We start from the raw sequence: 16,166 nt of genomic DNA on the forward strand, positions 1-16,166 counted from the left end.
CTGCCTGCTGCTCTGCCTACTTGTGATCTCTCTGTGTCAAATAAATGAATACAATTAAAAAAAAAAAAACTATTAACAGAGTAATACATACTCATGAAAACCACCTGGAAAACACAAATTAGCAAAACAAAGTAAAAAAGATTCATGGTCCTTCCTCCTAGAGGAAAAGACTGCTAACACTTCCCATATAAATATCTAATTTATACATTATAAAGATACTTTTATTAAATAAAATAAAATGATTTTATTTATTAAATAACCATAAAACAACATCTACAGAGGAGCTATCTATATAGCAGATGCCTACATAGACAGGTAGGTCTCGTGTATCTCCAAACTTCTGTGCACTCAGACACGGCACACAAAACACACATAAATTACAAGTGTATGACTGAATTTTCACAACATGAACACACCCTGCCTGGGCCAAGCCCTCCCCTTGTCTGCCCTTCCCCTGTACCCTTCTTCCCGGTCTCCTTCTACTTTGGGGCCTGGTTCTTTCAAACTGTCCTCCCATCTCCACCGAAGTAACTTCTTCACCTTTCTTTCTGGGAGCTGACCCTGACGGGTATCACCCTTCAATGCCCTGACCGCTATGAGCCCTAGACCTGTGTTCGTAAGGCTGTATTACAGTTGACTCTATCTACCTGCCGTTCGCCCGTGACCTTGCGCTCCTGAGGGCAGGACCCAGCGAGTACCAGCTGTCGTGGCAGGAGCCTTCCCTGTGTGCCAGAAGTCACCACCCCCCAGGGCCTCTCCGGCTCCCGGGAGCAAGTGAAGGGAGAGAGCCGCTCGCTACAGCCCGGACAGGGTATCTGCTCACTCTGAGAACACAAGCCCATTTGGAGAAAACAGAAATCTCGACAATTCATCCTCCACAGAGCAGCCAGAATGACTCTCCCCACTGCCCCGTGTCCTGCCCTCTCCTTGCCCTGGACTCCCGGGACGCTGACCCACCGCTTCCCCAAAACTGGGGTCTTCGCAACGAGCGCCAGATGCCCCCGCCACACCCCTGCTGCAGGAGCAGAAGCTAAAGTTCAAAGGCCGCGCAACCCGCCTGGGTCCGCTCTTCCTCGGTCCTCAAGGAACGCCCACGTCCGCAGACCGGCTTCGAGTGTCGGCCAGGCCTAAGGCGCAGCCCGCCTCAGCGGCGTCGCTCCTTCTGGCCCTTCCTTCCCCCCAACTCGGTGGGCAGGGAAGTGAGGACGGGCCGGCTCTCCCCGACCTCCCAATCAGCGCTCAGCCTGGGGAGTCCACGGACCTCCCAGATCACCTGTGCCGCGTCTGCTTCCCAGGGGAATGCAGGCCCCACCCAAGTGCACGGCCTCGTTTTCCTCACTCCTGCTTCCCTAGCGCCCGAGGGCCCACTCAGGGACTGTACCCATCATCTCCGCCCACATCTAACCCCCCTGCCCCCCACGTTTCAGCAGAACCTGGACAGGACTACGCCCTCGGCTTCGACTCTCCAGCCTGAGAGGCGCGACGCCCAACACCGCGGCGGGGGAAGACCGCGTTCCCTGCTCCCTGATGACTTTGAGTTTCCTCCCTGGGGAACCCGGAGTCTGGGCAACACGGTGGGAGTGTCTCGTTGGGTTGTTTTTTCCTATTAAAACCCTTTATAAGATACGGAATTCAGTGGTGACTGGGTGCCTCAGCCGCTTAAGGGTCTGACTCTTGGTTTTGGTTCAGGTCATGACCTCAGTCCTGGAACCAGTTCTGTGCTGGGCTGAGCGTGGAGCTTGCTTATAGGATTTTCTCTTCTCTCCCTCTACCCTTCTCCTCTTGTCCACTCTCTCTAAAAATTTAAAAAAAAAAAATTTTTTTTAAACCATAAATAAGTAAATACGGAATTCAGGATTTTCCAAATGGCTGCATCTGTGCGGCTTTCTTGGTTAAGGCCTGGCGTCAAGCTAGGTGAGACCCTCCTGAGAAAGCATCAGAGGGAGCCTGACGGAGGCCGAGCCGGGCAGAGGGTCACGGACTGGAGACAGGCCCCGCACGCCGCTTACCGGCCAAGCGGCCGCGCCCCTGGACAGCCACTCCTTCCCCACTTGTAATGGGGGGTGGGGGGACAGGCGCCTACCTCGCCAGGCTGTTGGGGGACCCGAAAGGCCCTGGCCCGGGAAGAGCTCGGGAAGTGGGATTCTTACCACAGCCTTTCACGCTACCGACCTGCACCCCCGGACACAAAGGGGACATGGAGCCCCCTGGGCGCTCCCTCACGGAGACAAACGGCCCGGAGGAGCAGGACACGTCTCCACACGCCCCGAGCTCCACGTGCCCGCCGCCGCCGACCAGGGGAACAAGGAGGCCGGGCCCGGGGTCCGCAGCCCGCCCCCGGCAGAGCGCATCTCCTCTCAGCGCGGGGGGCAGGGGGTGGCCACCCGACCGGCCGGCGCGCTGCGTGGCGGGCAAAGCTCTCCGGGCCCCGCCGCAGGCCAAGCCGGGGCCCCAGGGCCCCGGGGCGCAGGAGGCCGGCCGCGCGGGCCCCGGGCCTCGTGACAGCGCCCCCAGCGAGGGCCAGGGCCACTGCGAGAAGCCGAGGCCGCCGCCCAGGCCCCGCTGCGGTCGCTCAGGCCGGCGGAAGCGCCCAGGCCCCGAGGGAAGCCCACGCGGCCCCCAGCCTCGTCCCCGGTCGGCACGAACCGGACCCCGCCCCGGCGTCTCCGGTCAGCCGCCTGCAGTCGCTCGGGGCAGGCGCAGCGCGCACAGCCGGCCCAGAGCCTCCGCGCAGGCGGGGAAACTGAGGCTCAGAGGGACGGCACGAGCGCAAGGTCACGCGGCCGGCGGGCAGCGGGGCGGGAACCAGCCTGCAGGCCCGCCCGTGGCCGCCCCCGAGCGGTCGCCCCGCCGCAGCCGCCACCAGGTCCCCACGGGCGCGCAGGCCCTTGGCGGCTCGGGCGGGACACACACGCCGGGGCAGGAGGCGGGGTCCGCGCGGGGAGGGGGGTGGGGGGGCCCTGGGAGCACGCGGCGCCCGGACACGTGACAGGGGAGCGCCGGCAGGGCCGACGGGAGCGCGCGCGCACGACGTGCGTAAGCACGCGCCCAGGCCCCGAAAGCGCCGGGCCCGAAGCCCCTGGATCACGTGCGGAGGGCTGCGGGCGAGCGCCAAGGGGCGGGCGAGAGGGAGAGGTCACGTGAGGAAGGCCGGCGCCGCGCGGTCACGTGAGGGGCGGGGCGGGCCGCCGAAGCGGAGGGGGAGGGGCGCGCGGCTTCCGGCGGCTGGGGGCCGGCGAGCGGGGGGGCCCCGTCCCGGAGGCGGCGGCGGCGCCATCTTGGCGAAGGGGGGATCAGGAAGTGCGGACCGCGGCGGCGGCGGCGGCGGCGGCGGCGGCGGCGGAGCCCGAGCGGAGGCCGGAGGCTCCCGGCCCGCCGGCCCCGGAGCGGAGCGGAGCGGAGGATGCAGCAGCCGCAGCCGCAGGGGCAGCAGCAGCCGGGGCCGGGGCAGCAGCTGGGGGGCCAGGGGGCGGCGCCGGGGGCCGGGGGCGGCCCGGGGGGGGGCCCGGGGCCGGGGCCCTGCCTGAGGCGGGAGCTGAAGCTGCTCGAGTCCATCTTCCACCGCGGCCACGAGCGCTTCCGCATTGCCAGCGCCTGCCTGGACGAGCTGAGCTGCGAGTTCCTGCTGGCCGGGGCTGGAGGGGCCGGGGCGGGGGCCGCGCCCGGACCGCATCTGCCCCCGCGGGGGCCGGTGCCCGGGGATCCCGTCCGCATCCACTGCAACATCACGGTGAGGACCCCTCGGCGCGCCCGTGCGGGGCCCCTTGTCAGGGACTCGGGACCACCCCGCACAGCTTCGTGCTCTCCGAGGACCCGGGAGGCCCAGGCCTCCCCCCGACCCCGTCTCGGGGCTCGGCCGGTCCCCGCGGGCTCCACTTGCTGCCGCCGCTGGAGCTTGTGCCGTGCGCCCGGAGTCGGCCACGGACCCTGGGTGGCGAGGGGCGCCCCGACATATGGCGCCTCGACTGGCCCCTTCCGCTCACCCGCATCCCGAGGGTCGTGATCTGGGCCCTCGCGACTTTGCCTTTCCGCCTGCGAAGGCCCCTTTCTTCCCCTGCTGTCATCGCGGGGCTCCAGGCCTTTGCCCTGAGCTCAGCCGCAGGGACCTCCCTGGCCTGGAGTCCCGCACGATTCAGGGATGCCCCCGGTCGCTCCTACCTTTGACTTAGGCCGTTGCCACCTGTGGGATCCCTGCCTGGGCACCTCTCAGGAAACCCCCTTTGCTCCCTGAATATGACCAAGTGGAGATCCGCAGGTCGTGGATTCTTTTTTTTCCCCCCCCCTTTGGTTCCCCTTCCATTCCAGTGTAACCTTTAACTCTCCTCCTCTTGCCCCAGCTGGTGGCAGATCTGCCACTCCGCTTCTGTGCCCCGGGGTATCTCCAGTTGCCCCGGGTGGTTGCCTTTCCTGGTGATGAGGTGGGAGGACCATCCTCTTGGTTCTGAGCAGTAACGGCCCCTTTTCTCTCTAGTGAACATCATGCCGTGCTAGGCTTGCTCATCTAGGAGACACCCTACGTGTCCCCTGCCTGTGCACCCTCAGATGCCCCTGGAGGAGGGTCAGCGAGGGATAACCTGGGGAGGTTTCTCACTGCTCCACATGGGTTGATACTGGCTGATCTTACCTGCCATGATAGCGTTCTCCCTGCCAGGGGCGCTAGGGAGCCATGGGGCAGGCATGCTGACTGCAGATTGGAGTGATCTGGGTACCTGGGGGTGTGATTGCAATTTACGTGGTTCTTCTTTTCTATTCTTTTCGCTCCATCAAACCAGGTCAAGGTGTATGGCAAGCCTTGGCCTGGGTTAGATGGTGACCCACCAAAACGTGTGTCCCATTTCTTCCTTCCTCCACTTTTTTTGCACTAAAAAGTTGAGATTCAAGGACTGGGTGAAGACTTGATCACCTTTTTTGTGATCGGTTTTTCTAGCATCGAGGGTTAGCGCCGTGACGGGGCTAAGTCCCCCAGTAGAAAGTGGGTAGGTTTCCCTGATGTGGGTGGAAGCCCCAGGAGCTGACTTCTCTTCCTATATTGGACTTCAGCTCCTGGAGAGTAGGTTTGCCCCCTTCTAGCGGCCAGAGGCCATCGCCTGGCTTTGTGCTTGGAAGGAAGCTCCATGAGGAGGTTCTCCAGCAGACTCCCCGTGGCCCCTGCAAGGGAGACTCAGCCTGACCTGGGCCCCTGGGTCTGGGCAGAGCGGGAGTCTGGTCAGGCTGCATTTGGCACCGCAGCTCAGGAATGCCGGGAATGCTCGCAGCACAGGCTTCCTCCAGCCCGCGGAGCGGAGCCCTGCAGCCTACGCTGGGCGGAGAGGGTGGCAGGCTCCCAAGGGAGCGATGGGGAGAACTGGCCTTCCAGGGCGTCTGCTGGGCTGACCCGGGTGCTCAGAGTCTTCCTGCTTCTTCCTTCTAGGTTCTGGAGCCGCAATCTAGTTTGCGTGTCTCTTTCCCCAGCTAAAGCGAAAGTGATCTGGAACCTTCGCTTTTTTCCACATTAGTGTGGCTGTGATGAGGGGACCGTTTCCTGAACGGACCATGGGATTTGAGGAGCGGCAGGGCTGGAGGGCTTTGTGCGGGGAGTGGGAGAGCCCGGCCCCAGTGGCGCTATAGAGAGGAGCCCCCCCCCCCACTGTGGGCAGCGTGGCTGCGCTGTCTCAGACGCCTGCTCCTGAGAAGAGAGAAAAGCCTCGGGGATGACTTCTGGTCTGGGGTTGGTTGGGAGGGTGTTCAGTTAGATACCGAACTTCTGTTGGGGGCAGGAGGAGCAGAGGGACTAGGAATGTTGTGGGGAGGAGGCAGGCAAAATGTAGCCCTTCCCGAGGTCTCCCGTCTTGACCACTGTCGCTGCTCTCTCCCCTCAGGAGTCCTACCCTGCTGTGCCCCCCATCTGGTCAGTGGAGTCCGATGACCCGAACTTGGCCGCTGTCTTGGAGAGGCTGGTGGACATAAAGAAAGGGAATACTCTGGTGAGAGGCCAGGGTGCCGGGCGGGGGGCTCTTTCTTGCCGGGAGGCCCCTGTTACGGAGATGCTGTGTGACAGGGAGACAGACCTGGAAAGGGCATACCTGGGGACAGACTCCTCAGGAGAGGTGCTCTCCGGAGCTGGAGGGAGAGCCTTGCTCCCAACCCGGCACGGGTCCCGTGAAGGCCCCCCACAGCCACCTGCTCCCCAGGATTCAGAGAACTAGGTACCGCGGGGGTGGGGAGCCAGTTAGGAGCTCACGTGCGCCCTGTGCGGAGCGGGCGGGGACAGGCGTTTGACCCCATCCGCACGGTCGCGACCCCAGCTGCTGCAGCACCTGAAGAGGATCATCTCCGACCTGTGTAAGCTCTACAATCTCCCTCAGCACCCAGACGTGGAGATGCTGGACCAGCCCCTGCCGGCGGAGCAGGTGAGCGGCACGGGGTGGCCCCTCGGACAGCGCCCCGTGAGCACCCACCCAGTGACGCACACCTGCCCCGGGGCTCTCCCCTCCCAGCCCCTCCAGACACGTACTAGGTCGTGACTCTTGGTGCTCCCGGTGAGGCACTAGTGGCCTTGCCTGTCACGCTTACCCACGGGCGGTGTCTTCATGTTGAGAGGAAGGGGCAGCAGTGGGTAGCCATTGGGGACCCAGGCCCCTCGCTGAGAACCGACAGCATGGCCTCGGTCTAGAGGCAAAAGGAGGGGTTCTCAGCAGCCCCTTAGGCTGCGGCTTCCTTTCTGACCTGGCTGGTGGAGAGGGTGGGGTGTGTGGGCAGGCACCCCAACGCCAGACCCGGGGCTCTGACTGCTGCCCTCCCCCTGCCCCCACAGTGCACGCAGGAGGACTTGTCTTCTGAAGATGAAGATGAGGAGATGCCTGAGGTAGGGGCGGCCCCGGGGAGGCAGCGGTGGGCAGTCCTTGCAGTGGGCAGTCCTGGCACCCACGGTGGCACCCACGGTTGGGTGGCACCCACGGTTGATGGCGCTGCAGTCTAGACTGGGGAGGACTAAGGACAGACTTAGGGACCCGGAGGAGCAGCCAGTGTTGGAGGAAACAGGCCTGCCCCCATCCTCCGCGCCTTTGAGCCACGGGGTCAGCAGGACGGCTTCGGGGCCTTGCCGTGGGACCCCACGCATCTGTGTCCTGTTAGGGAGCTTCGCCGTGGCTCCCTGGGCTGAGGCTTTCTCGCCCGTGGGCCGGGGCCGCAGTGGCTCCTGCGTGGGCCCCGCTGCTGTACGTGGGGTGCGCTGCGCGGTGGGTGGCAAGTGCAGAACCCCCCAACCCGGTCTCTGCAGTCACGGGCCCTCGCCTGAGCCTTGGGGCCCGTGGAGCATCGGGTCGTAGCTCCGCTGTCACCGTGGGCGCTGGGGAGCCTCCCTGGCCGCGGCCATCTGGTCTGGGCAGGGGGGCTGACGACCGCGCAGTGGTGTGGGGACGGGGAGAAGTGGCCAAGTCAGAGCACGGCGCCAAGGACAGCACCCGGCATGCGGCGGGCATTCTGGGGAGGCGGCCGCTGGGGCGACGACGGGCTGGTGGTCACCGCGTCCTGCTGGGTGAGCTGCTCGCTCCGTGGCCTTGGGGTCGCAGCTTCTGCGCAAGGCTGGCAGCCTGTGCGTCTCCCCACCCGGAGCGGGGCGAGGGGCTCGTTCCGTTGTTGACCTCACCCCCTCCCTCGTTACCATGTCAGCAGCCTGGCCCAGCCCTCGAACCCGCAGGGCGGGCGGGAAACTTCTGACCCGATCTCGGCTGGAGCCGCAGCCCTGAGAACTCCCGGGAGCCCCGGTGAGATGTGAGCTTCAAGTCACAGCGCCCCGCAGAGTCATTCTAGGACTCACGGAGGAACTGTCGCTGCCGAGGGAGGGTTTCAGGACAGCTGCAGCAGGGTCCTTCTGGGGGCAAGACGGCTGAGTCTCTGCCTGCCTCCCTGGCTCCTTGTGTGGTTCTGCCGCCCGAGACCTTCAGATCCAGGAGGGAGTAGGGCCGGGACCCGCTCCAGCCGTGGAGGGGCGCGGCCGTCCCCAGCTGGATGGACGCACTGCTGTTCCCTCTCCCGTGGCTCAGGACAGGACAGGGAGAACGGCGGCCGCTTGCACAACTTGTGCCTGTTCTTTTCCTTTCTACCGCCCTGCCCCACACCGCTCCAGGACACGGAGGACCTGGATCACTATGAGATGAAGGAGGAGGAGCCAGCCGAGGGCAAGAAATCCGAAGATGACGGCATCGGAAAGGAAAACTTGGCCATACTGGAGAAGATTAAGAAGAACCAGAGGCAAGATTACTTAAACGTACGTGCCTTCCCCGGGAGAGGGGGGCGGGGGGCTGCTGGGTGCTGGCTGGGGGGTGGCGGGGGAGGCCCGGGCACGTCTGTCTGGGGAGCAGACACTTCCTCCGGGCGGACTGTGGTGGGTCTGCGCCCGGCCCCGTGCAGGGCCGTGCTGCGGGCGCGTCTCCAGCGCGTGCTCTCCCGTGCAGGGCGCGGTGTCTGGCTCGGTGCAGGCCACTGACCGGCTCATGAAGGAGCTCAGGGATATATACCGGTCACAGAGTTTCAAAGGCGGTGAGTGCGTGTCACAGAGGGCCCCCGAGAAGTGCTGGGGTACGCGGGGGCTACGGGAGCTTTTCGGGCCACGAATCTGGCGCCTCAGGTCCACAGCTTAGGTCATGTGCGTGTCCACCTGGGGTGGACCTGGAGCCTCGGATCTCCGTTCTGTTGGCCTGGGAGGGGGCTGCGTCTGGCCTTCCTGACGACGCCCGTGGTCTTCTCTCTTCCCAGGAAACTATGCAGTCGAACTCGTGAATGACAGTCTGTACGACTGGAACGTGAAACTCCTCAAGTGAGTGCCGCCGGGCAGCGGGCGAGCAGTGGCCTAGGGGGGACAGAGCCGTGTCGGGGCTCCCGGGCGGGGCCCGGCGTCTGAGCCCACACTTCTTGCTTCCCAGAGTCGACCAGGACAGCGCTTTGCACAACGATCTCCAGATCCTCAAAGAGAAGGAAGGAGCGGACTTCATTCTCCTCAACTTTTCCTTCAAAGTAAGACTTTCCTTGGCAGCCCGTCCGTCGGCCGCGCGCCGTCCTCGCCTCGGGCGGGCAGGCCCAGGGGCACGCCGCCCCCTGACAGCGTCTCCGTCTCGCTCACAGGATAACTTCCCCTTCGACCCGCCGTTTGTCAGGGTTGTGTCTCCCGTCCTCTCCGGAGGGTGAGTGGTTCGGCAGGGGTGCGGGGGCACGGCGTGCGGGGCTGCGGCCGGCTGCAGCCGCCTGACGCACGCTCGTCTGCAGGTACGTGCTGGGCGGAGGTGCCATCTGCATGGAGCTCCTCACCAAGCAGGTGAGCCAGGGTCCTGGCCGGGCTGGGCCTGCACCCGCCGGTACCTCTGGAAAACCTCCTGACCCGTTCCCCCCCACCCGTCCCCAGGGCTGGAGCAGCGCCTACTCCATCGAGTCCGTGATCATGCAGATCTGCGCCACGCTGGTGAAGGGAAAGGCGCGCGTGCAGTTCGGAGCCAACAAGGTGAGGAGCTGAGCCGCTCGCGTGGGACTGGACCGCGGGGTGAGGCCTCTGGCTGGCGCCCTGCCGAGCAGGCCTGGGAGCAGGGGGCGCCAGGTCAGGGGCCGGGGTCTCTGGCCCGCTGCGTTGATGGTGGCTTCCTTTCCCAGTCCCAGTACAGCCTGACGAGAGCACAGCAGTCCTACAAGTCCCTGGTGCAGATCCACGAGAAGAACGGTGAGACGCGGCCAGGGCCTCGGGTCGTCCCCTCCTGCCAGAGAGCAAGAACCCCGTCTTTGGCTCCTGCGCCTTTACTCTGCGAGCACGGCGCCTGCCCTGTCCTCCCGAGAGGGGCTGGCGGTGCTAACTTCCACTCCCTGCGTTCCCAGAGGAGCAGCACCTGCCCGTCCTTGGCGGGGCTTGGTGCCGCCCTCCGCCCGACCGCCTTTCCAGAAAGCTCGTGTCGTGGTGTCCTCTCACAGCGGGCAGGTTCCCAGTCCCCACACTGGGAACCCTTGCTGGGATCTTCTCACCCATGACCCTGGAGGTGCCCTCGGGGACAGGGCTGGGAGGGCAGGCTCGGGCCTACGCCCGGTGACTGTCCCCTGGTTTTTCTCTGCAGGCTGGTACACACCCCCGAAGGAAGATGGCTAAACCCGGAGAACCGTCCCTCCCTCCTCCCCAGGCACCACTGGACCAATTCCCTTTGAATGCTGTATTCGGATCTCACGCCGCCTCTGTGGTTCCCTCCCTCGTTTTTCCTGGACGTGATAGCTCTGCCCTAATGCAGGACAATGATGGCTATTCTAAACGCTAAGGAAAACAGCAGACACAGACCTGTTCCAAGTACTCCAGACTGACTGACAGACCAACGACCACCTGGCTGGAACCCCTGCTCGCAGGCATTCTTCTAAAAGAGACTTTCGAGCCTCCTTCTATTGCTGGAAACTCAGCCGTGCTCCAGACTAGAGCCTCCTTACCTATGCTATGGATTTTTAATTTATTTTCTCTTATTTCATGTACACTGCTTTTTTTGGTTACAGTGTATGATGGATGTGTATGAAAAAAATGTATCTTTGGGAAAACAATTACAGTTTGTTAATTTGAAGATGCTGGTCTTGACTCATCTTTCTTTTTCTTCTACCTCCCGCCCCCCACACCCCCCCCCCGCCCCCGCTGTCTGGGCGGTGGGGCAGGGGCAGGGCCCGGCGGCTGGAGGAGAGGCTGCGGTTTGCTGCGGAGGCTTGCCTGGCTTGCCCCCCGGTTTCTCCCGGAGGCCCCCTTGGAGCGACCAGCACTTGCCCCCTCGGAACGCAGAGGCTGCCCACTGAGCCACGACAGGGCAGGCTGCACTGATGCTTGATGCTCACGACGACTTTTCCTACTAGTCACAGAGGTTCCAAATTCCTAAGAGAGAAAGTGAGGACGGAGTCTGGAGAGGCCGCTTCAGAGAATTGCTTCAAAACGAATGGAGGGGTGGGGGGTGTGGTGCTCCCCGGCTCCCCTGCCTCGGACGGGCCTGTCTTGGCCCAGAGTGAATGCTCGGACCTCTCGCTCCGTCAGGCTCACACAGGAAGACGGGCAGAACTCCGAAGCGGGTTGTCTGGCCCGGAGAATTGGGGGTTCTTTGAAACTGCTGGCCTGAGGTGGGTCCTGCTGGGAAGGTTAGCTTCCAGGGGCTCATTCTGGGCCCCTGGGGCCTCACCCCGGCTCTGGGAACTGCTGGTCAGAGGAGAGGGGGTTGGGGAGGCCGTGCGGTGCTGTGCGGACCTGTGGGGGACACTGCCTGCCACCCAGCCCGTGAGCCTGCCCCTGGGCTATCTGCCCGCAGGCTGGGGGGTGGGCCGGGCAAGGCCGGTGTTGGCTGGTGTGGGGGAGCCCGGGCTGAGGACCACGGACCTGCGGGACGCCAACACTGTCCTGCTTTATCGGAGACCCTGGCCATTCCCCCCAACTCCCGTTCCCTTGGAGACCCTAAGTGTCGCTGCTTTGGGCGCAGGGAGAGGCTGCCAGCTCTGCCCCGTGCTTCTCCTGCTCTGCCCACACCCACCTGCCACAGGTGCTAATGCCCATGGAGGCCGAGATCAAGAGGGGCCCCAGGGAAACACTCCGTAGAGCTGGAATCTGGGTCTTGAGGCCTCTGTGGCTTTGTTCTGAACTTACACCAGCCCTGGCTGGGATGTAGTTGGTGTTCTTAGTAATGTGTACTGTGAGCTGTTCTCTGTACAATGTATTTTGTAATGTATTTTCTCATCTACCAAAGGATGAAACAAATAAAATTATTTAAATAGTTTGGCTCTAATACAATTTTTTTTTAGATTTATTTATTTAACTCATCACACCCAATGAGGGGTTTGAGCTCACGACCCGAGACCCAGAGTCACACCCTCCACGGACAGAGCCAGCCGGCGGCCCCCCGACGACAACTGAAGGACCAGTGGGGTCCGTGTCCACTGGCGTGAAGGGAGGCACCCGCTCCCGGGAGTGGAGCACCGAGCGGGAGAGAACCCTCCACCTTTCCCATCAGACTTAACACTCCCCTCCATGACGACCTGCACGAGGGATTGTAACGATGTTCCTAAGCACAAGAAGCTTCGTAACACCCTGAATCAATGTTCTCTCCACTAGGAAGACAAGGAGAGATGAACCGCGCTCCCCAGGTCGCCGCATGGCACCTCAAGGCGGGGTTCTCGGGGGGCGGCAGCTTCTGACCCACCACAGCGGGTCTGGGAGGGCGGCTACACAGGAGCGACACCCCAGCCCCTGAAACCTGCCGTTGTTCATTCACCAAGGTGACAGCTCGTTGCAAGGCTCCTGGTTCTCACCTGGAAAACCAAACGCGGGCCCCTCCGTTCTCTGGAATCTCAGGGCAACTTCTCGTCGTGCTCTGGGGGCACCCAGAAGAGACGTGGGGAAGACCCACAAGCTACCTCCGACTCCGACCTCACGGAAGCTTCCCGGGTGTGGCACGGGCGCTCAGGCTGAGCGGGGAAACTGAGACGCTGGGAGACCGCTCCTGAGTGCTGAGCTGGGGGTCAAGGCCAAAAGGGGGTCAAAGCAATCCTGGCACTGGTGGCCTTCTCACCCCAAGGACTCAAGAGCGCACTGTGCTTAAGGACAAGGGACACAGAATGGGATTGAGAAGGGGCGTGCTGACCGTCAGGATGTGTGACTTGAAGAGAGTGAGTCTCAGTGGGAAGGAAGCCCCGCCCCCGCCCCCCCTCCCCCCCTCCCCATGACCTCAGCTTTTCTCTAGGGGGATCTCCAGGTCAAGGTGTGCCCTTGGGCCCAGGTGACCTGCCCCAGAGCGCCCAGGGCCGGATGGACCGACGACCTTAGATACGGGCAGTTATTTCCAAGGTCCAAACACCATGATGTGAGGGGTAACCCAGCGGGAACCCCAAGTGTCTGCACAGCACAGCGGGAAAGCTGGGTGGCCCAAGGAGAGGCCGCGGGGGAGAGAGGGGGGCAGCGGCGGACCGGCAAGTCTGTGCTGGTCGCGGCGGGCTCCCCAGGCGGGCTGACCCCAGATGTCTGTGTTGCCGGTGTGGAAGGGGAGAGCAGGAGGAGCCGATCCCAGGAGGCCTCACTCTTGCGCCTGCAGTCCTGGCAGGGATCTGGGACTGCACACCACCTGGGGGGGCCGTCTGGGGCCCCGGACTGTGCTCCTCAGCTCGGTGCTGAGCGCCCCTGCTGGAGGCTGGAAAGCAGAGAGGCCCGGAGCGAGCTGCTCCTCTGTGTGGGGAGCGGGGCCAGGCGCTCTGCTTTGAGGCCTTCCCTTGCTCGGTCCCGCCGCGTGGCCCCAAACGCGGGGCCTCTTGAATGCACGGAACCAGGCCCACAGAGTCGGCCCTCAGGCCCGTCCCCAGCTGTAAGCTCCTGTCACTTTTCTGAATCTCGCTGTCCTCCTGCCTGAGGGGGGAAATTGTCAGTCTGCCTGACCTCTCAGAGCCCCTCAATATCCACACCAGAGCTGAGCACCCCCGGCCTGGGGCAGGCACCCTGGCCCCTCGGCCTGTCTGGGAGCTGCTGTTCAGGGCCTGGGGCTCCTCCATGCCCCCACCCAGCAGTCAGGCGCCTGGTCAGAGCTCCTGGGCCCTGGCCGCAGCCGGGCACTCCCCATGCTAGGCCTCTGGGGCCCTCTGCGTGCAGTGACCCAAGAGGACCTCTGGGGGGCACCCTGCTGCCGGGACCCTGGCCCTTGCCTTGGTGCTTTGGGGAGGGGCCTTACCCTCTTCCTGTGTGCCCTCCCCCCTGCCCTCCTTGCTCCCCCACCTCCCCACACTCTCTCAGCCTTTCCCACCCCACCGAAACCCACCCCAGACAAAAGGCGGAGCAGAGGAGAGGCCACACCCTCTCAAGGACGTGAAAACGCCCCGCAGGTGTTCGGAACTGAAGAAGCAGCTGGTCAGGAAAGCCCATGTCCATCAGTGGTTTCCAGATCCTAGGTTTCTTCCATAATGGATTCCTTTCCCAGGGAAACTGAGCAAAACTCAACGTACGTGACAGGAAAGCGGAGCGGCTCTGGCGGAAGTGGGGGGTGCTGTGCTCCCCACTCTGTACCACAGACCGCAGACTTCAGGCAGCACCTGGGCCCCCGGGCACAAAGCAAATATGCAAGGGGCAGCTCCAAAAACTGGGGGGAAGAAGAGACACTGAGAGGCACCCTGAGGCCTCTGCTGCCCCCTACCGTCCCCTGCTGCCCCCAACTTCCCCTACTGCCCCTTGGCTGCCCCTTGGCTGCCCCCTGCTGCCCGTTGGCTGTCCTCTGCTATCCCCTGCTGCCCTCTGCTGCCCCTCTACTGTCCCTCTACTGTCCCCTGCTGCTCTCGGCTGTCCTCTGCTGCCCCCTGCTGTCCTCTGCTGTCTCTCAACTGCCCCTGCTGTCCCTTAGCTGTCCCCTGCTCTCCCCTCTGCTGTCCCCTGCTGCCCCTCGCTGCCCCTCTGCCATCCCCTGGCTGTCCTGCTGAAGCCCATCAAGTCTCAGAAGGGTGGAGGTTCACCTCCTTTCTCCAGCACGATAGGCTGAGTCGGGGGGGTGTTGGCTCAGAAGTCGTCCATCCAGCCTGCACAGGAACCGTGCAGGGAGGGGAGCCCACCGACCAAAGTCGCTGAGAATGACCACAGGCACCCACCCGGTCCAGTACCCAGCACCTGGCCAAGGAAAGGAGGGAGGAGAGGACAGTGCTGCCCCCAGGGTGGTCACAGCACCCTCTACTGGAGAGCCAGAAGGCAGGGCCCGGCCGAGCAGCTTCTCCCTTCCTGGAGCGCTAAGCGGCGGGATCTTGAGAGCGTCCACTGCCGAGAAGGCAGAGTCGGAAGGAGGGAGCAGAGAGGAGCGGTTCTGAGTCCAGGCTGCATGCCCAGGCCCCAGCCCTGCCAGGCATGCTCCTGTCCCAGGCCGGCTGACATCCCCCAGACGGCACCCTGCTGTGGGGTCGGCCAGGTAGGGCTACATGGTGCCCCCGGGGCCCCGTGCAGAGTCTGCGGGGGGCACAAAGGCCACGGGCCTCACCCTCTGCACCACATCCCATGTCCATCCGTCTCTGGAGGCCGCCCAGAGCTGGTGCTGCACATCTGCCCCAAGGAACCGAGCCGAGGCCACAGCCAGGGACTGGCCCCTGTTGTCACCAGGCTCACCCAGGAAGGCCCCATGAGAAGACCCGGAGCCCATGCTTCGGTGGTGTGAGTAGCCCAGAAGAAGGGGGTCTGGGGGACAATGCTGGACATGAACAGCCCCACCTCCCCATCAACACTGCAGATGGTGACCAGCTCAGGGCTCGGAAGCATCAGGAACAGCACAAGGAAGGAGCCTCTGGGGGAGAGCAGGCAATGGAGAGGGGGTCGAACACAGCAGGACAGTCACTGGGAGCAGGAGGGCCAGGCCAGCAGATAGAGGGACAAGGGCCCTTGGTGACTGCCATGCTGGGGGCACAGGGCCGGGAGGGTGGGAAGGGTGTGCCGGGCAGAAACGAGACACAGGGGGACTCTGAGCCGGCCACCATGACCTGTGGGTTTCCGAAGGATGCGGGTGTACATGTTCCGTGACCCAGGACACAGGGCTCAGCCCCAGTCACTGCCCCCAGGGCTAAGCACCGGCCAAATCTCCCCTGGGGCTCTGCTGCGGGGGCGTCCCAGACTGGCCCCGGGCAGAACAGGGAACAGACGGGTTAAGTCTCCGTGCATCCCAGCCTCACAGCCCAGGTCTGACCAAGGACTTCCGGAACACTCCCACCCCAGTACCGTCCCTGCCCCACTTGCCAGGGACTGAGCCACATGTGCTGTGGCCTTTGTCCTGCTGTCCTCACTGCACCTTTGAGAACCTCATCCACAGGAACCATGCAGAAGGCTGTCCTCCACGTCACAGGCTCCCCGAAGTCACGGGAGCGTTAGGAGTGAGCCGTGTGCAAGCTGGAGAGCAGACGCCCGAGTCCTGGAGGCGCCTGGGCCATCGTGTGACCGCCGCACCCTTGCCCCCGCCAGGCTCCGGCCCCACCCTCAGCGGTAGGAGAGCGCAGGTGGTGAAACTGGTCCTTCCATCCGGCAACCTGCAGACCCCCACTGCATGCAGATGCTTGGCCGGGTGGGTTTTCTGTAATGGAGAAAGTCTCCTAAGAGGACAGACCCGTCCTACACGGAGGGGTCAACGTGGCACCAGCCGGAAGGGTGCTGGGCCAGGGAGAGCAGGAGCTGGAAAGACGTGTCCTGGGAACAG

The 16,166-nt window shown here is 63.7% G+C and overlaps 1 protein-coding gene across 2 annotated transcripts; it reads left to right on the plus strand.

The window, feature by feature from the left end:
• The first annotated feature begins 3,214 nt into the window (after positions 1-3,214).
• Positions 3,215-10,559, plus strand: UBE2Q1 (ubiquitin conjugating enzyme E2 Q1). Of its 2 annotated transcripts, none has more exons than XM_047705171.1 (13): positions 3,215-3,730; positions 5,859-5,963; positions 6,345-6,389; positions 6,794-6,844; positions 8,108-8,248; positions 8,436-8,520; positions 8,737-8,797; positions 8,904-8,994; positions 9,103-9,161; positions 9,244-9,292; positions 9,380-9,475; positions 9,622-9,688; positions 10,074-10,559. In XM_047705171.1, the coding sequence occupies exons 1-13, from the start codon at positions 3,404-3,406 to the stop codon at positions 10,103-10,105; spliced, it is 1,209 nt and encodes a 402-aa protein (XP_047561127.1). In that variant the 5' UTR covers positions 3,215-3,403; the 3' UTR covers positions 10,106-10,559. The 2 variants fall into 2 exon arrangements, with proteins under 2 accessions (XP_047561127.1, XP_047561126.1); XM_047705170.1 differs by having other exon boundaries at positions 3,218-3,730; positions 6,285-6,389.
• Positions 10,560-16,166: the final 5,607 nt, after the last annotated feature.

The sequence above is a fragment of the Lutra lutra genome, chromosome 15, assembly GCF_902655055.1.
Source record: "Lutra lutra chromosome 15, mLutLut1.2, whole genome shotgun sequence".
Lineage (NCBI taxonomy): Eukaryota > Metazoa > Chordata > Mammalia > Carnivora > Mustelidae > Lutra > Lutra lutra.

Coding starts and splice junctions, on each gene's coding strand:
- UBE2Q1 (XM_047705170.1), top strand. CDS start 3,404: ATGCAGCAGCCGCAGCCGCAGGGGCAGCAGCAGCCGGGGCCGGGGCAG. Junction 8,249..8,435: donor AGAGGCAAGATTACTTAAAC/GTACGTGCCTTC, acceptor TCTCCCGTGCAG/GGCGCGGTGTCTGGCTCGGT. Junction 9,689..10,073: donor GCAGATCCACGAGAAGAACG/GTGAGACGCGGC, acceptor TTTTCTCTGCAG/GCTGGTACACACCCCCGAAG.